The sequence below is a fragment of the Podarcis vaucheri genome, assembly GCF_965113315.1.
Source record: "Podarcis vaucheri genome assembly, chromosome: 5".
Taxonomy (NCBI): Eukaryota; Metazoa; Chordata; class Lepidosauria; order Squamata; family Lacertidae; genus Podarcis; species Podarcis vaucheri.
Genome location: NC_138763.1, coordinates 57,095,696 through 57,112,711, shown reverse-complemented (window position 1 = coordinate 57,112,711; position 17,016 = coordinate 57,095,696). Strand labels below are relative to the sequence as shown.

Sequence of the window (17,016 nt, the reverse complement as noted above, 5' to 3'; positions counted from 1 at the left end):
AGGACACTTTGCTAAGACATCTTGCTTTGTAGAGCCCTTCACTACATATTTGAAAAACAATTTTTTTGTAAACCAGTTTGAGATTCTGTTACTGTCAAGCAGTATGTGTATGTATTTAAATAAAATAATTGATAAATATAACGAGCAAGCTCGTGGCAAATCTTAAGGTCCTGTTGAATTGGCTGGATTTGGCACGGCAGGTGCAAACATTTTCTACTTAATAGGCCAACATGTCCACAACTGCGAGAATATAGTGTACTTACTGTGCTGATTGACCCTCCGTGATTCGGACTACAGACTGTGCCAACAAAAGCCATTCCAACCGTTGCACCAAATGCACTTCTCCCTCTGCAATGCAGGAAAAGAATGAATGTAATGCGTTTCAAATATGTTCTGGGCTGCGCAGTGCGATCTGTGACATCTAATATGGAATCTAACAGAACATACAAGAATTTCAACTTTCACATCAGAAAAAAAACATGCTGAGTCCTCCTGCTTGCAGGAATAAGGTCAAGACCTGTTTGTTAAAGTTCTTTCTGCTAAAACTCCAGGAATGTATAAAGCCCAGGTATGCGGAAGGGCTATGGTTCAGTGGCAAAGCACGAGAAAGGTCAAAGGTTCAAAGGTTTTTGGCATTTCCTTGCAGGGCTGGGAGAAACCCTGGAGAGCCACTGACCAGTGGTCTGAGCAGCTTCCTACATTCACATGTATTCTGTGGCTGGGTGATGGTGGGGCTGGGAGAAATGTTCTTCTCCTCACTTAACAGAACTATCAAGCCAGTCACTTTTGTTCTCAGCCCTATCCCTCTCCACCTTGGATTAATCCATGAACCACAACCTCTCTTTAAATAGCGGCCAGTTCCCAAGATAAAAAAACAAGAACACACACAAGGCACTCAACCCACATCTTCTGCCAAATTCTCAGAACTTAAAATTGCACACTCTGAAGGGGAAAACCAACACATGTGACCGGACAAAGCTTATGAAGCATGCAGGTAAAGTGTAGTTGGCGACATTTTCCTAAACTGAGTTGTTCCCTTGGGCAGCAGAATCTCAAGAGTTCAGGGTCCCAGTTGGTAATCACAGATAGGTTTATGTAGAGAGGGGGAAACCTTACATGATGAGGTGGCTGACATCATTTCGTGATCTCTTCAGGAGATTTGTCTCCCTCCAGGATGCGAATTTGCCCAGCACATCTCCAGCTGAACCACTATCCACATCTATAGGGTTTCCTTGAGTCCATATTTCTAGCCCAATTAGGACAACTTGTATATTTAAAGGACTGAACATCTGCACATACAAAATTGTCATTATTATGAAGATATAAGAATTTGATTAGGTATTGCTCCCCCAAATCCTTGGTGTTTGTCTACCTCTACCTCCAAAGGAACATCATGGTACAAGAAGCCACCTCTGCTTCATCTGCTCCCAGGAGTTATGGATTCAACACAGTAAAGACAACACATTTTTTGATGAATTGTGCTCCCCATCATGCATACAGATGTACATCTAAAGCAAGCTCTGCATATGATTCACATCCCAGTCACCCAACCTTTAAGCATTTCACCAAAGGCCATGGCTCCCAATGAGAATTGTATCTGTGTTGGGGAACAGGACTCTGCAGGAGTGTAATGGAATTTAGTGTAACAAGCACACATTCACAAATGACCTAAAGTACCGTGATTGCCAAAACTGGCTTCATGGGCTCTTAAAAACCACACCAGGTTGCTGGGTGGTGGTGCTAATATTTCTAAGTCACAAGGAACCTATGAGCAACTGTGGGGTTTGAGCTATTAAAAAAATCCACAACATACTCAATGCAAAGGGACAGGAGTAGCAATTGACACTGCTGAAACAGTAGTGAAACATGGCTCCGCAATGCCTTTCAAGATGTAGGGAGCTGTGGTGGTGGGAGGTTATTGGGCAGTCCTGTCTACCTAGAGTTAACAAGGCATTAGGCCAGTTGGCAGAGCTCTCCACCTGATATAATTCCATTTTACACTGCTATGGTGTACCGTAAGGAAAAAGGTAAAGGTACCCCTGACCATTAGGTCCAGTCGTGGACAACTCTGGGATTGTGGCACTCATAATGCTGTCTAATTTTTTTTAAGAACACCAAATAAGTGGGCTCTGGCAGCATTTTTATCACTAGTTATATCCCTAATTTCAAGAGTAATTTTACTATTAGGCAGGGCTGGCTAAAGCATATCAGGCGTTGTGGTGCAAAGCTGCCTCTGGTGCGTCCCCCCCCCCATTTCCCAGAGTTTTTTAGGGAGGACGGTGCTGCCGGCAGGGCTGGAGGAGGCATGCAGTGGCTGGAGGGCAGCTCCTCCGGTGGGGAAGAGGCGGAGGCTGGACGCGGGGCCTCCCAGCTCAGCTGGCCACTTTGTGCCGTGGTGGCCATGGCAGACGGAGGCTCCAGGCACAGCGCTGCTTCGGCGCGGCATGGCGGAGGCGGGCAAGGGCGGCGAGCTGATGCCGGGAGGTCTGCGTCCAGCCTCCACCTCTCCCCTGGCGCCCGCCAGAACTTGACGCCCTGGCACCCCGTGCCACTAGCCTCTTTGGGTAAGACGCCCTTGCTGTTAGGTAAATCTGTGGTGCTTTTGTGTTGCTGGAGAAAGACACACACACACAGAGAGAGAGAGAGAGAGAGAGAGAGAGTACAAGAAAGGACACAAGCTGCAAATCTACGGCAAACTTAGGTAGCCTTCAGGAGCACAGTGGGACCAATTTCAGAGTAAAGTTGCTTAAGATCAGCTGCTCTTAAGCCTGCTTCTATGTACAAACAACACTCGGGAAGATAATGAGAAAAGCTCTCCATTAGCCCCAGGCCATGGGAGCATAGCTGTTTATCTCTATTAGCACTATTGAAAATCTGTCTTCACATTAGATGCCCTGTGAAGCATTTTCCAATCTTAAAGCTCTCTCTTAAATTAGGAGGGCACACAAACCAATACACCGTTGACTGCAAGGAAGTAATAATGAAATCCTTGGTTTTTAAGTTTAACAGTGGGATTACAGATACTTGGCCACTATTAGGACTGATGACTTCCTGAATTAGTACCTGTTCTTCAAAAGCTCCCCTGGTTTGCCAAGTGAGTGTTCCAGTTTTCGAATGTTCTTTTGGAAGCCAAACACCCGATGGGGCTTCCGATTGGCTGCAGGAGTTTCCTGCATCTAATCAGAAGCTGCACTTTGGAAGTCAAATGTTTTGGAAGTCGAAAGGACTTCTGGAACGGATTCTGTTCGACTTCTGAGGCATGACTGTACATAATTTTTTAATTGGAGGTCACCAGAATAAAATATATTTTCCAAGAGATCTCTTGACTGGATTCATTTTCTTTCTTTTTTTAAAAAAAATGTATATGCATTTTTCAGTTACATTTATTTCCATTACATACATTTTCTCCTATCTCATCTCATATGGACTTCCCAGCCTATCTTTCCTTGACAACCTATTTCAGTCTCTTTGGTTTGCTGCAACTCTGAGTTTTCCACTCTTTTCTTCCTCTGTGCTTCACTCTTCGTTTTGTTTACTTGTTCATATGTTCATCCCTACTTACAAATTTATATTTATACCACTTTGTTTTAGATACCCTTCTAGTTGTCCCCACTTGCCTACCACTGTTTTCCTATTTGTATTTCTTATTTTGGCCATCCTAGGGGCTAATTTGACATATTCTGTTAGTTTAAGCAACCACTGGTCCTTTGTCATGATTTCCCTCTCCTCTCACATTTTAGCATATACTGTAGTAACCTTGCTGCTAGGGACACGGGTGGCGCTGTGGGTTAAACCACAGAGCCTAGGACTTGCCAATCAGAAGGTTGGCGGTTCGAATTCCCGCGACGGGGTGAGCTCCCGTTGCTCGGTCCCTGCTCCTGCCAACCTAGCAGTTCAAAAACATGTCAAAGTGTGAGTAGATAAATAGGTACCGCTCCGGCGGGAAGGTAAATGGCGTTTCTGTGCGCTGCTCTGGTTCGCCAGAAGCGGCTCTGTCATGCTGGCCACATGACCTGGAAGCTGTAAGCCGGCTCCCTCGGCCAATAAAGCAAGATGAGCGCCACAACCCCAGAGTCGGTCACGACTGGACCTAACAGTCAGGGGTCCCTTTACCTTTAACCTTGCTGCTGCTGTTGTGTAAAGGAAGAGGTTTTTAAACTTTATCTGGAATATGCTGTCCTATTATAGCTAACAAGAATGCTTCTGGTTTCCTGGGGAAGGAGCATTGGAGCATCTTCCTTACTTCTTCATAAATCATTCCCCAGATTATTATTTTTTGTGAGTTTGCATTGCCACCACACATGGATTAACATGCCCTCCTTGCCTAAACATTTCCAACATAAATTGAATCCTCTTTTATACATTTTAACCAGTTTACTAGGCATTAAGAACCATTTGAAAATCATTTTTGGATGTTTTCTCTAATTGTATAACATGCTGAAAATTTTATCATGTTGTTCCAGTTTTTCCCGTGCTGATAGTTCTATACTGTATCCAAAATCAGATGCCCAATGAATCATTGCCTCCTTCACCAACTCGTCCTTTGTCTCCCATTCCAATAAAATGCTATAGGTATTAGATAATAATTTCTTGTTCTTCCCTAGAATTATTTTCCCAAATCCTGATTCTTCTTCAAATATTTTCCCCAAGAGATGTCTTGATTGGATTCATTTTCATACATGCGTCCAGTATTTTCAGGCTCTCTTAAATATTCTGAAGGATCACAAACCTAAATCTTATAGTTTCGTATGCTTTTGTTAAGCACAATTTTTGCTGAAGTCCACAGTATGCAAAGCCTGGCAATAAACAAAACAATTACACATCTGAACGTGAGAAGAGCCTGATTCTGCTAAGGCAGGCCATGCAATTAGCCTCTGCATACTTACTGGTTTGATATAATCCAGTTGCTGAAGAAAATATTACTGTAGTGTTTTGACATTTTCTGCAAAGTAGTGTGATAAAGCACAGTCTAATGAATGTCTCTGTGATGACTTACCCCATCAACATAATTAGCCAGTTCTACTGTTTCCTTTTGTACAGCTTCAGCATCAGATTTCTTCCGCAAGTACTGAAACAATTCAAAATATAAGATGTTCTAGAGCAGGAAATTCAAATACTTTGGCAAAATGCATTGGGTTGAGAGAGAAATTACCCTGTTTTTATCAACAACCATATACAGTTCGACATATCTTTTCTCTGGCAGAACGGCTCGCCTTCTCTGTAACAAGGAAAACGACCACATGACATTACATATATTTCCACACTGCATTTTTTTTTATTTTGAAGTACTTTAAATAGATAAGCTAACTATAAAAAGTAAATAAAATGTTTTAGGAGGTGCCAGGCATTCAAGGAAAAGACCAATTCATTGGCTGAACTGGCATTCTACAAATTTTCTAATGCCCCGTTGGGAGGGGAGTCAGTCTAGATTATGTCCTTGGATCTCATCCTGTGATCTTGTATCCAGTAAGGGTTAGAATCTAGTAGAAGAGGCTGTGGAACCTGCCAAACCTTTTCCTTTGCTAAGGTAATGGCTTTGGCTGGTCAATTAAGTGCCCTAAAACCAGCATCTCAAAGAATAAGCAAGGCTGCAATAGCTACAACTAAGAGATGCTGGTCATTTTCCCCACTCATCTAGCTGGCTGCCACATGATTCTAGGTTATAAGAACTATAGCAGGGGTCAGCAAACTTTTTCAGCAGGGGGCCGGTCCACTGTCCCTCAGCCCTTGTGGGGGGCCAGACTATATTTTGGAAAAAAGATGAACAAATTCCTATGCCCCACAAATAACCCAGAGATGCATTTTAAATAAAAGCACACATTCTACTCGTGTAAAAACATGCTGATTCCTGAACCGTCCATGGGCCAGATTTAGAAGGCGATTGGGCTGGATCCGGCCCCCGGGCCTTAGTTTGCCTACCCATGAACTATAGTCTAAGTAGACTGTGTGAGCAAGAGAAACATGCCTTGCTCTGTGCTGAGCCTAAACTGGACTTAGGGGTTCCCTGGAAACCAATGGGGAAGAAAGATCTATTGCAGCGCAGTGCTGTAAGCCCTTCCATCCCATGTTCTCTCTCTCTCTCTCTCTCTCTGTCTCTGTGTGTGCGTGTGTAAATAAAACCATATATCTTAACAACACCACAATAATTTGACTCACCTAGGGTATGGAGCAAGCAGAAAGGTGTAATGCAAATTATCTGAGTTAAACTGAAATTAACTCAGTATGAAAATATCCTTTTCTATTTAACCCTTGCCCCTTTTTCATGGGAATATTTTAACTATGGAAATAAAGTATCACAGAGAGACTTGTTGGAAATAAACCACCAGTGTCAGTTAAAAACCAGAAGGATTGGTGCTAAAAGCTGGAATAAAGAGTTTAGACAAGGTGGACTATTTTGGAAAAACAATGTACGAATGCTTTTTACCCTTAGAATTTTGTCCGACCTGAAGGGACTGTGTGAAATATTTGTGTATTTGAGAAAAGTCTTTGTGCTCTGCTCGTGGTCATCATTTGGCACACCACATGAAAAGGGCTCATGGGGAGAGTTTTCTAATGCATAGAAGAAGTGCTCAAATCGATCTGATCCATTAACTGGTTCCAAGCCATATCGTTTGCTGCCAATATGGAGCATTCCCCTGAAACCACAGAAAGCAAGAAAAAGTTACCTGGCCGTGTCCTGCTCACCCAAATCCACATCGATAACAGTTCAGCCTAAGTTAACTACTGCTAAACCATTCGTAGCAATAGCATTTATTACAACAATATATAAAATGTGTTAAGTTTCTCGAAAGGCTAGTGAAGTTAACTGTCTAGGCTGCCTACACTGTAACCCATTAGTAGCACAAAAGTGTACTCCCCCCCCCTTAAACCAGGAACATTGATGCTCATATTCAACAGGCTGCATTCAATCTAGACTGATTCTAGATCCTGACATCTACAAGAATTGGGGGGGGGGGGTTCCTTGATGCACATTTGAAAACCATGATCAGGATATCCGTGCCTTTTTTCCCCTGCACAGGCCCCATGGGAATGAATGAATCACCCTGCTGGGATAGATCAGTCGGTAGAGCATGAGACTCTTAATCTCAGTGTTGTGGGTTCAAGCCCCACATTTTGCATTGCAGGGAGTTGGACTAGATGTCCCTTGTGATTCCTTCCAACTCTGCAATTCTATGATTCTATAAGAAGGTTGACTGTGATCTTGGTATACACCCTGTTATAAGAATTATAAGGTCATATATATATAAAATAAATGTTCATAACTGTATATATAAACCACATGTCTGAAACTCCATAGAAAAGGTCCTGAACAAATTGACCTCAAATATTTCTCTGCAAGGTCAAAGTGGGAAACCTCCCCATTGTCTCTTTCCTCACAAATCCTGTCCTCACAAATCCTGTCTTAAGGGCACATTCAAGATATGAACAGGGTGTGAGCCTGTGACCTGTGACCTAGATTCAGGAATTAAGTAGTTCTAATAACAAAGGAGTGGCCAAAACCCAGATACCTGCAATCAGGTAACCTGCCAGACAGGAGATAAACAACACACTCAGATTTCTGTTGTGGACCACCTTTTCTATGATATAGGTATGATGTATCTGAAGGGTGATCTTGGGCTACACCCCTTATGTGATGTATGTATGATGTTTCTGGGGTGGCCTTGGACTCCAGGGTGGGCAATTTAAAATGTCTATATAAGGGCGGGCACACCTTTGTTCTAGGTCCTTCTCCTCTCTCCTGCGTGTGGGGGAGCACCCTGTTGCAACAGTTAATAAAGATCAGGCTTACTAGCTGCTTTGCTTCTCAATATTCTCTGGTTGGTCTCTGTTATTTTCTCCTACCGATAGAGAACCCACAAAAGGACTCTATATGGGCTCTTGGGTACCCCATAAGGGGAAAGGAGCAGTTTTTTTCTTATATCAATCAACACAACACTGGGCAGGTGGGGTTACACCCCTGCACCGCAAGGACAACTTCCATTTGTTTTCAAACAGCTGTACTGTGGGCCAATGGAGAATCAATTTGCAATAAGCTCCCCTCCCCCCCCCCCCGGAATGAAACTGATTGTTTCCTGCTTGGCAGGGGGTTGGACTTGATGGCCCTTGTGGTCTATTCCAACTCTATGATTCTATGATTTCTCAAGAAGTGCTTTTCAGGGGCAAGAAATGGGCAATAGATCTAGATTGTGTGTGTAATATGTAGCAAAAGCAAGTGCTCAAACTCCCATTGATTCTAAAATAAAATGTCAAACAGATTAAAATGTATTTGCCTCAAAATGAAGTTAGAATGAAAAGGTAGTACCTAAGGCCATCACAGGTACTGAGAGCAAGCAGAGAGTCCTCAACCCCTTCAACAACTCCACGGTAATAACAGTGGGCCTGAAACCAAACAATTAATAGTGTTTTTCTTATGCAAACAACAGACGCAACCTGTAATTTGGTGTACACAACTATGCTATGTTTACTCAAATTGGCACATACACATACTATGTAGTTTTCTGGATTCTGATGCAACTGAAATGCCAGTGGAAAACAAAATAGGTTTAAAGATGCTCTCAATGCAATCTTTAAAAAAATGCGGTATAAGCATAGATAATTTAGAAACATGGCCAGCAAGTGCTCCAATTGGAGAATAGCCTCTACCAAAAACGTCATCTGAAGGCAGGCCTGTTTAGGGAATTTTTTATGAATGATGTTTTGATGTATTTTTAATCTTTTGTTGGAAGCTGCCCAGTGTGGATGGGGAAACCCAGCCAGATGGACGGAGTTTAAATAAATTATTATTATTACTATTTACTCTGAAGAAGCACGAGCTCAGGGAGAAAGGGAGAAACATGCTAAGAGGAAGGCATGTTTGGCAAATCCTCATTGTGATCAACTCCCGCCCAGAAACCTACCGTATGTCCCACTGTGGAAGGACGTGTGGATCCAGAATTAGCCTCCACAGTCACGGACACACTGTTAAGACCATATTCATGGAAGACAATCTTACTCGACTATGAGTGATTGCCAAACAAAGAAGAAGAAAAAAATGGTCCAAACCATAGCAAGGACTGTGTTTAGCAGAACACAATGCAAGGGCAGGTCTATAACCTCCCACTCCCCTTTGGAAATGAGTTGATCCAACCTCTCTCTATTCTCTCTTATTCTGGCCAGTAATATTACAGTTTCTAAGCCATGTTTTACCAAACTGGTGCCCTGCAGCCTGCCAGCCTCAAAACAACAATAACATTTGGAGAGAATCAGGTTGAGGAAGGCTGTTCCAGGTACATGAGGCATTTTTAACCAACCATCTTATAGCAGTTTAGAGCAATTTAAACCAAATTTAAGAGAGACAGTGTGGTGTAGTGGTTAGGAGCGGTGGACTCATAATCTGGTGAACAGGGTTTGTTTCCCTGCTCCTCCACATGCAGCTGCTGGGTGACCTTGGGCGAGTCACACTTCTCTGAAGTCTCTCAGCCCCACTCACCTCACAGAGTGTTTGTTGTGGGGGAGGAAAGGAAAGGAGATTGTTAGCCGCTTTGAAACTCCTTAGGGTAGTGATATAGTGGGATATCAAATCCAAACTCTTCTTCTTCTTCTTTAACAAAGGGCTCATCCAGACTGGCTCTTGACCAATGCCTAGAAAGCACTGTCCAAGCAGTTTTCTGCTTATCCTGCATTTTTCAGGCACGGGTCTAAGCAGTTTTGCCCTTGCTCCGCTGCTTTCCACCAGAAAACCTGCTCTTTAGTAATAAAAGTAAAGGGACCCCTGACCGTTAAGTCCAGTCGCGGACGACTGGAGTTGCGGCGCTCATCTCGCTTTACTGGCCAGCATGACTAAGCCGCTTCTGGTGAACCAGAGCAGTGCACGGAAATGCCGTTTACCTTCCCGCCAGAGCGGTACCTATTTATCTACTTGCACTTTGATGTGCTTTCGAACTGCTAGGTTGGCAGGAGCAGGGACAGAGCAACGGGATTTGAACTGCCGACCTTCTGATCAGCAAGCCCTAGGCTCTTTAGTAATAAATCAGGCTCTTTAGTAATAAATCAGAGCAATTGCCAATCTGGAGAAAAACTGATGGATGGTTGCTGCCATTCAGCAGTAAAGATCAGGTTTTCCGGCGGAGGGGGAGTGGTGAGGCAAGGGCAAGTCTCGATGAACCCTAAGTTTTTACTCTGCATAGACTGTTGAAATTACCAGACATGGCTAAGTTACATCCATTTATGTCAGCAGGCCAATTTTGAGTAAGACATAGTTGAATAGTGCCCCAGGGAGTTGTCTCTCTATCTCTCTCACACACATACCTTTTTCTTTTTGTTTAGCTATAAAAATACCTTTCTTGAGGTGGCCAAGAAAGATAAAGGTATCAGGGGTGTGAGACAATGCCCTGGGGCACTATAGCTGCTTCAGATGGGATTACATCACCTGCATCCTCATTGAAAGCAGCCAGTTATTAATCTATAGCAGCCTAGTGAATCAGTTGTTACTAAAAGGGGTCTCTCCATTAGGTAGGGGGTATTCCACCATCACTGTACCTTAGCTTTGAAGGGAGTAGTCTCCAATTTGCCATCTTTTCTGTAGGTATGTAGTAGGAAATTCTCACCTATAAGGTTTCTGAAAGCATAAAAATATATTGCATGTGATTTGATGGTGGATTTCTTTTTCTTACTGCACTATCTGCAGATCAGGAAAATCTGAATTTAATGTGGGGTAGTACAGGCTGCCCCTTGGATGAGGCCAACATCATGTGGACAAGAAGGAAAATATGTGAGCGTGGGTTTGAAACCGCTTTGAGGTTTCATTACAATCGTGGTGCATAAATATAGTGAAATAAAACAAATAAATAAATAAACGCATTGAATCAATTTTAAACTGGCGTGTTTACACAGCCACACTCCACTCTGACCACTATTAGTATTGACTGGTGATAATTTTAAGCTTTTCCAGGAACGGTGCCTTTCTGATACTGAAGACCTGGTTCATAAGATTGCTGTGCTTATTGCCTTGTGGGCAACTATTTGATCCGCTAACTCTTTGTTGTGTTGCCATTCTAGCCTGTTGATATGTTGCAGTTACCTGCTCCACGTTTATCAGGATGTGGTTTGGCAAGAACCTCATCTACCCTGGCGTTTTACACTTGTGATGAATAATTTTAGGACTCACTTTATTTCTGTGGTTCTGAACTGTTCTGAACTGTTTTTAACATTGTGTTTTAATTATTGTAACCCATCCTGGGACCTTAGAGTAAAGGGAGGGTAAATACTGATACTTATAATAATATTTTTTTTTAAAAAAAAAATATTGTTTTGCTTAGATCTCTTTCTTAGAGATCCTGAAATGATCCCAACAATTTCCCCACATCACTCTTTATGATACATAGCCTAATGGAGAGGGTATGTAGTTTAGGGGTATTCCTGGATTCCTTTGCTATGACTTGAGGCTCCTTCCCCTCTGTCCCCGGACCCCTTTTGAACCAAGGGGCGGCAACGGGGAGAAGCGATTCTCCCCGCTGCCCCTTCCCTTGCTTTAAAACAGGTCCCCTCTGTCCCTGGACGGTCTCCATAGGAACGCATTGATTGATTTTCAATGCATTCCTATGGGAAACCGTGCTTCGCAAGACGAAAAACTCGCAAGAAGAAAAAGCTTGCGGAACGAATTAATTTCGTCTTGCGAGGCACCACTGTACCGTACTTCTGCATGCACCCAGAAGAAAGCGAAATTTCTCCCTTTCTGGTACAGCCTCTCATTCCTCATAGTATGCTATGAGGCCACTGGAGAGGCACATCAAGGGCACTGAAGGCTGTTTCTGGAAGGAGGAAGCTGAAAAGTCTGCTTGCATGCACAGAGAGCACCGTACTACATGGATCCTGTTGCATGGGTCCATATTGGGTCTAACAGCTAAGTTCACCACAGATGGATTGTTTAATATTTTCCAAAAGAAAAGTATATATTAAGTATACAAATTAAAGAGCCATGTACAAATATAAAAAAATGTTTTCTCAGCTCCTACACCTTGCCTCTCATTCCTTATAATTTGTACACAAACACACATTTTAATACAAGCTATTAAAAAAATCCCTTCCCTTGTAGCCTGCCATTCAACAGTACTCGTCCCAATGAGATTTCATTGCAAATATTATATCAACTAAAATAAAACATGAAAAGGCCTTAGAATGGTATACGTAAAACATACTTATTTTTCTTTAATTTCAGGATATGTGTTCCATTTCCAGTTTGGATCAAGTAAGACAATTGATTACCTAAATGCTCCTGAAAAATAAATCACATGCAAAACATAATACGCAGTTCTTTAAATCTTCATAAAACCAGCAGTGCCTCTTATCAAAAACAAGTTGCTATAGCTTTGCTCAGTTTTCTAAACAGGCAACAAATCTGCAGAATTCAGTCTAGCAGGTCATTGCACACTCTAGCATTAATTCCTACCAATTAGTTCTTTATATTTACCCATTATAATAGATCCTCTGCATTTTTTTTGGGGGGGGGGTTACACGAGCTGCAGCTGGTGCACAATGTGGCTTCTACTGCTGACACAGCTACAGTAACAGCCTATTCGAAGAGCACAGCACAAGCACATTCAACACCGTGTGCTGCCTGTCAGCTAAAATTATAGATGTAGCTTGCTTTGTAAACCTACCAGGATACAGTACAGCTCAGCCTTCAGGAATGACATCGCACTCCTTCGGGCCACTGATCATGACCAGAGCACTGCATTTGGCAAAAGGCATGGTTGCCTTATTAATACATGTTGGAGTGCTTCTTAGTATCCGACAAAACAGAAACATGGGAAGCTGCCTTATCCCAAGTTAGACCATTGACTCATCTCCCTCAGTATTGTTGATAGTGACTGTCAATGGCCCTCCAGGCTTTCAATCAGGAGTCTTTCCCAGGGGATTAAACCTGGGATCTTCTGCAAGCAAAGCATTTGTATTTGTATTTGTATGTGTTCTACCACTGAACTATGATCCCTCCCTGGATCCATTCATGCCGGGGAATTGTATTATGCTGGCACAGCTCTCCTTTCACCTAATCCTTTGCTCTGCTAATGTGGTGGGACATAGATTGGGACCTGAAGTCAAACATGCTTATCTTGTTTATAAACATTATGGAAGAACCCCCTTGCAAACAAATCTGAAGGAAGGCTCAATAAACACCAGACATCGTATAACCTTCTCCCAAACTTTGTGCAAACAAATCATGAGGAACGCTCAGGAAGCAAACTCAGTTCCAAGATGGAGACCGCAACAGGGGCTGAATAAGGCTGTGTACGTACTCCTGTTTTCTCTGCATTCAGTGCAATTGTCTGGGAAGCAGTGTATATATCACTTTAGCCACAAGTCATCTATCCTGAATTTTTAAAACGAAATACCGTATTTTGCGCACCATAGGACGCTCCGGCCCATAGGACGCACCTAGTTTTTTTTGGGGGAGGGGGGAAATAAAGAAAAAAAAATTATTTCCCCCCAGGTGCGGGGCTGGAAGAACCAGGTCGGGGAACAGCGGGAAGGCGTGCTCTGCCTCCTCGCTGTCCCCCGAGTTTGTGGGGCTGGCTATGGGGAGAAGTGCGCTGATCCCGGGACTGCAGGCAGCTCTGCGTGGCCACCGGGAGCGGGGCGGGACTTGCCTACAGATAAGTGTTACATAAAGCTTCCTGAAGCCTGGAGAGTGAGAGGGGTCGGTGCGCACCGACCCCTCTCGCTCTCCAGGCTTCAGCGAAAGCCTGAATTCGCCCCATAGGACGCACACACATTTCCCCTTCATTTTTGGAGGGGAAAAAGTGCGTCCTATAGGGTGAAAAATACGGTACTGTGTTTTGATGCTTTGATCTGAAGAAGAAGAAGAACATAGCTGGGTTTTAAGCATGTAATGTGTACACAACCCTAGTCCCTGCCAGGTGCTATAGATATCAGATGATACACCTAGGATTCTGGGATAATGAAGAAATTAAGATAGGACTGGTAATCCAGTTGCAGCCCTTTCCTGGAGGGCCTTATTCAACCTGCTGCCTCCATTTGGGAGCTGAGTCTAGAAGACGACAACATCTAGCCTAATTTTTGTACTTTTTGAATACTTCCTTATCCTATCACCCCCTGCTTTGTCTAACTTCTAGTTTGATAAAGAGTTTCAGATAACTCAAACAAGTGGTACAACCCTGTGAAGTTTAGTTTGGTCCTAATAATGGTATTGCACAGCTATGGATTTTTTCTTATGGACAAACATGGCTGCTTTTGCTTTTTTATTTGCTTTGGACAAGTAGGACACCATATGAAGAACACTAAAGGGGGACAAAAATTGAAGGAAAAACAAACCTTATGAGAATGCGTCCAGCGCTTCACCCTGTCAGTCAATCTTTGAGGAATTACAATCTCATATGTGGAATGCCTAGAGATCTGATGAGCATACCCTCCTAAAAACAAGGTTAGAGTTTTTCAGTTTGTGTGGAGAGACCAGCCTGATCATGTCACAAGATTTATTTTATAATGCCCCAAAGGATCGGGACTCATCCTGTAAAAGGATTATAGAAAACAAGGTTGGGACCCACAAAACTTTAGCATACTTACAAGGTCAGCAGATTTTCTTCAAGCTTGGCCCTGCCAAGTCCAATAAATCTTCTTATCTCTCTTTAATTTTAGACAATTTCTAGCCTTTATGGTTTATGCAGGATCCACGCAAAAATTAAATGTTAAAAACAAATTCCTCAAAGCCTGCAAAAGGCTTTGTGCAAGATCCAAAGTAGCAGAAGCAGGAATCCACTAGCACAATGGTGCTTCTCCACCCTCCCCTCCTCTCTACAGCCCTCAGCCTATGTGCCCTCAAAATCTGCTCCAGAGGGTTGGGGCACCCTCCAGAACAGACTGAGGGGGGCACAGGAGAGAAACTGGGAGTCTTGTTGCACGAGTGGAGTTTGTTTTCCACAAGCGAGCAGACATAATTGGATCTAATCCTATAGTCTAAAGAAGGTTTACAATTAAAAAAAATGGAATGAAAAGAGCAAGTGAGCAAACAGTTGGCAATATGCCATTGGTCAAAAAATTTTTATGACCATCTGAAAACAAAGAAGACACTTGTTGAACAGGTTATCCAGAGACTGCCCAATACTAGATTCCATGGAACTGAGAGTTCTCTCAACAATTTTTTATTTCTGACATCCTTAAATGCCTTTGTGCAAAAATTGGGTGATAAATACGTTAAATGATAGATAACCATACCTATATTTTATCAACATTCTCAGGCACCCCTTACTTGCTTTGTCTATTATTACAAACAGGGTGAGCCCAAGACGTTTTGCTGTCTAAGAAGTATGGATATATTTGTCCCCACCCCCCATGAGCAGAAGCTGCCCAGACTGGTAGCTGTATCTTACTTCAAAACTGTTGATGGGATTGTGTCTTCTACAGCACCTGAGGGCTCCTAATTTGCTTGGGAAGTGCTGGGTAGTCTGCTTGGCCAGGCCCGTGTGGTGGTGGGCAGCCAGGTGCTTTGAGCCTTGGAGGGCTAAGCCAGACAGGAGACTTTGCCAGGGGCCTGGCGGTCTTATGCTGTCATGCCAAGAACACCCTGTGCCTTTCATCTACCCTGGGCTTCAGACAACCTTTGCATGGCTCAGCCTTCCACTTCAGCTGCCTGAAGCAGCTACCTCTTTATACCTAATGATAGGGCCGATTCTTGGTAAAAAATATCTTTATACTCTGGATCAGCTCCCTGTGGTAGTTTATTGTTGTACTTTGTTTTTAAATTTATTACTGTACATTCTTTTAACTGTTTGTTTTCCTTCTGTGATTGTGCCCCCAAGTGTGTTTATAAGCTGGTCTCCGACCGTAGTAAATTATCTATCTATCTTTATACAAAACAGTACAGTGGTACCTCGGGTTAAGAAATTAATTCGTTCTGGAGGTCCGTTCTTAACCTGAAACTGTTCTTAACCTGAAGCACCACTTTAGCTAATGGGGCCTCCCGCTGCTGCCGCGCCGCTGCTGCGCAATTTCTGTTCTCACCCTGAAGCAAAATTCTTAACCTGAAGTATTATTTCTGGGTTAGCGGAGTCTGTAATCTGAAGCATCTGTAATCCGAGGTACCACTGTACATACCTATAAACTACCTCAGTGATACAAAATTAACTGGTTCACATATTATGTTGGTCACTGGATGAACTATCAACACAAGTTGGAAGGGACCACGAGGGTCATCTAGTCCAACCCCCTGGCAATGCAGGACTCTTTTGGCCCAACACGGGGCTCAACCCCACAACCCTGAGATTAAGAGTCTCAGGCTCTACCCACTGGGCTACTGAAGCAACTATAAATCAAATGTATGAATTGCAGGCCTGACTCACTGGTGTCTGTTCTTACTTAAATATCAGGCAAACTTGCTTGGAAGAATTCCGTCCCTCTATGGTGCTGTATAAAGCCTGTTAATCAGTGTTTAAAGAAAGGTTCTCACTGAGTAAACAGCTTTTTTAAAACAAACCAAGCTCCACATCTTCTAGAAATGGTCTTTGAAATACGAAACAGTGGCTTTCCCTAAAAACCCCATATCTGACACAAAACTTGTCTTTGTTACCTGTAATTCTGCTCACGAAAGGAGTCTCCCTCCCCACTATGCACCAGCTTCCTTTTGCACACAGAAATGCACCAGGTTCATTTAAAAACAAACAAACATGCTACTAATGAACAGCTGGATGCTAATATAGAAAAAACAGTTTTTAAAGATCACAGGCTACTTTAATTTATGCACACACACCCTCTTCTGCATAATGATTTTTCAAAACAGACCCTAATGTCAGTTTGAACCATTTCCAAAACGCCACATTATTTAAAGATAAGTCCATCATCATGTGATCTTTCATACCTATCTTATATTACAGCAGCACACCATCCATTCCTATTCCAAATACCACCCCCCAATTTCTTTTTTGAACAATGGGATGTCAACTATTTGATGCGACTTTGTATACCCCTTGCTTCTTCAACATTGTTGATAATTTGACCGCACTTAATTTCCACAATTTCCTAACC

General features: G+C 42.9%; 1 protein-coding gene across 5 annotated transcripts in view; it reads right to left on the bottom strand.

The window, feature by feature from the left end:
• Positions 1-17,016, bottom strand: part of LOC309532471 (disintegrin and metalloproteinase domain-containing protein 9-like) — a 35,377-nt gene that overhangs the window by 13,278 nt on the left and 5,083 nt on the right. For all 5 annotated transcript variants that reach the window (XM_082222763.1, XM_082222766.1, XM_082222762.1 and 2 more), the window contains exons 3-11: positions 14,311-14,408; positions 12,177-12,253; positions 10,519-10,597; positions 8,303-8,379; positions 6,425-6,635; positions 5,153-5,218; positions 4,997-5,068; positions 1,117-1,289; positions 264-348 (exon numbers count right to left, since the gene is read on the bottom strand). In XM_082222763.1, coding sequence (XP_082078889.1) covers positions 264-348; positions 1,117-1,289; positions 4,997-5,068; positions 5,153-5,218; positions 6,425-6,635; positions 8,303-8,379; positions 10,519-10,597; positions 12,177-12,253; positions 14,311-14,408 — 938 coding nt within the window. The remainder of the gene's footprint in view (positions 1-263; positions 349-1,116; positions 1,290-4,996; positions 5,069-5,152; positions 5,219-6,424; positions 6,636-8,302; positions 8,380-10,518; positions 10,598-12,176; positions 12,254-14,310; positions 14,409-17,016) is intronic.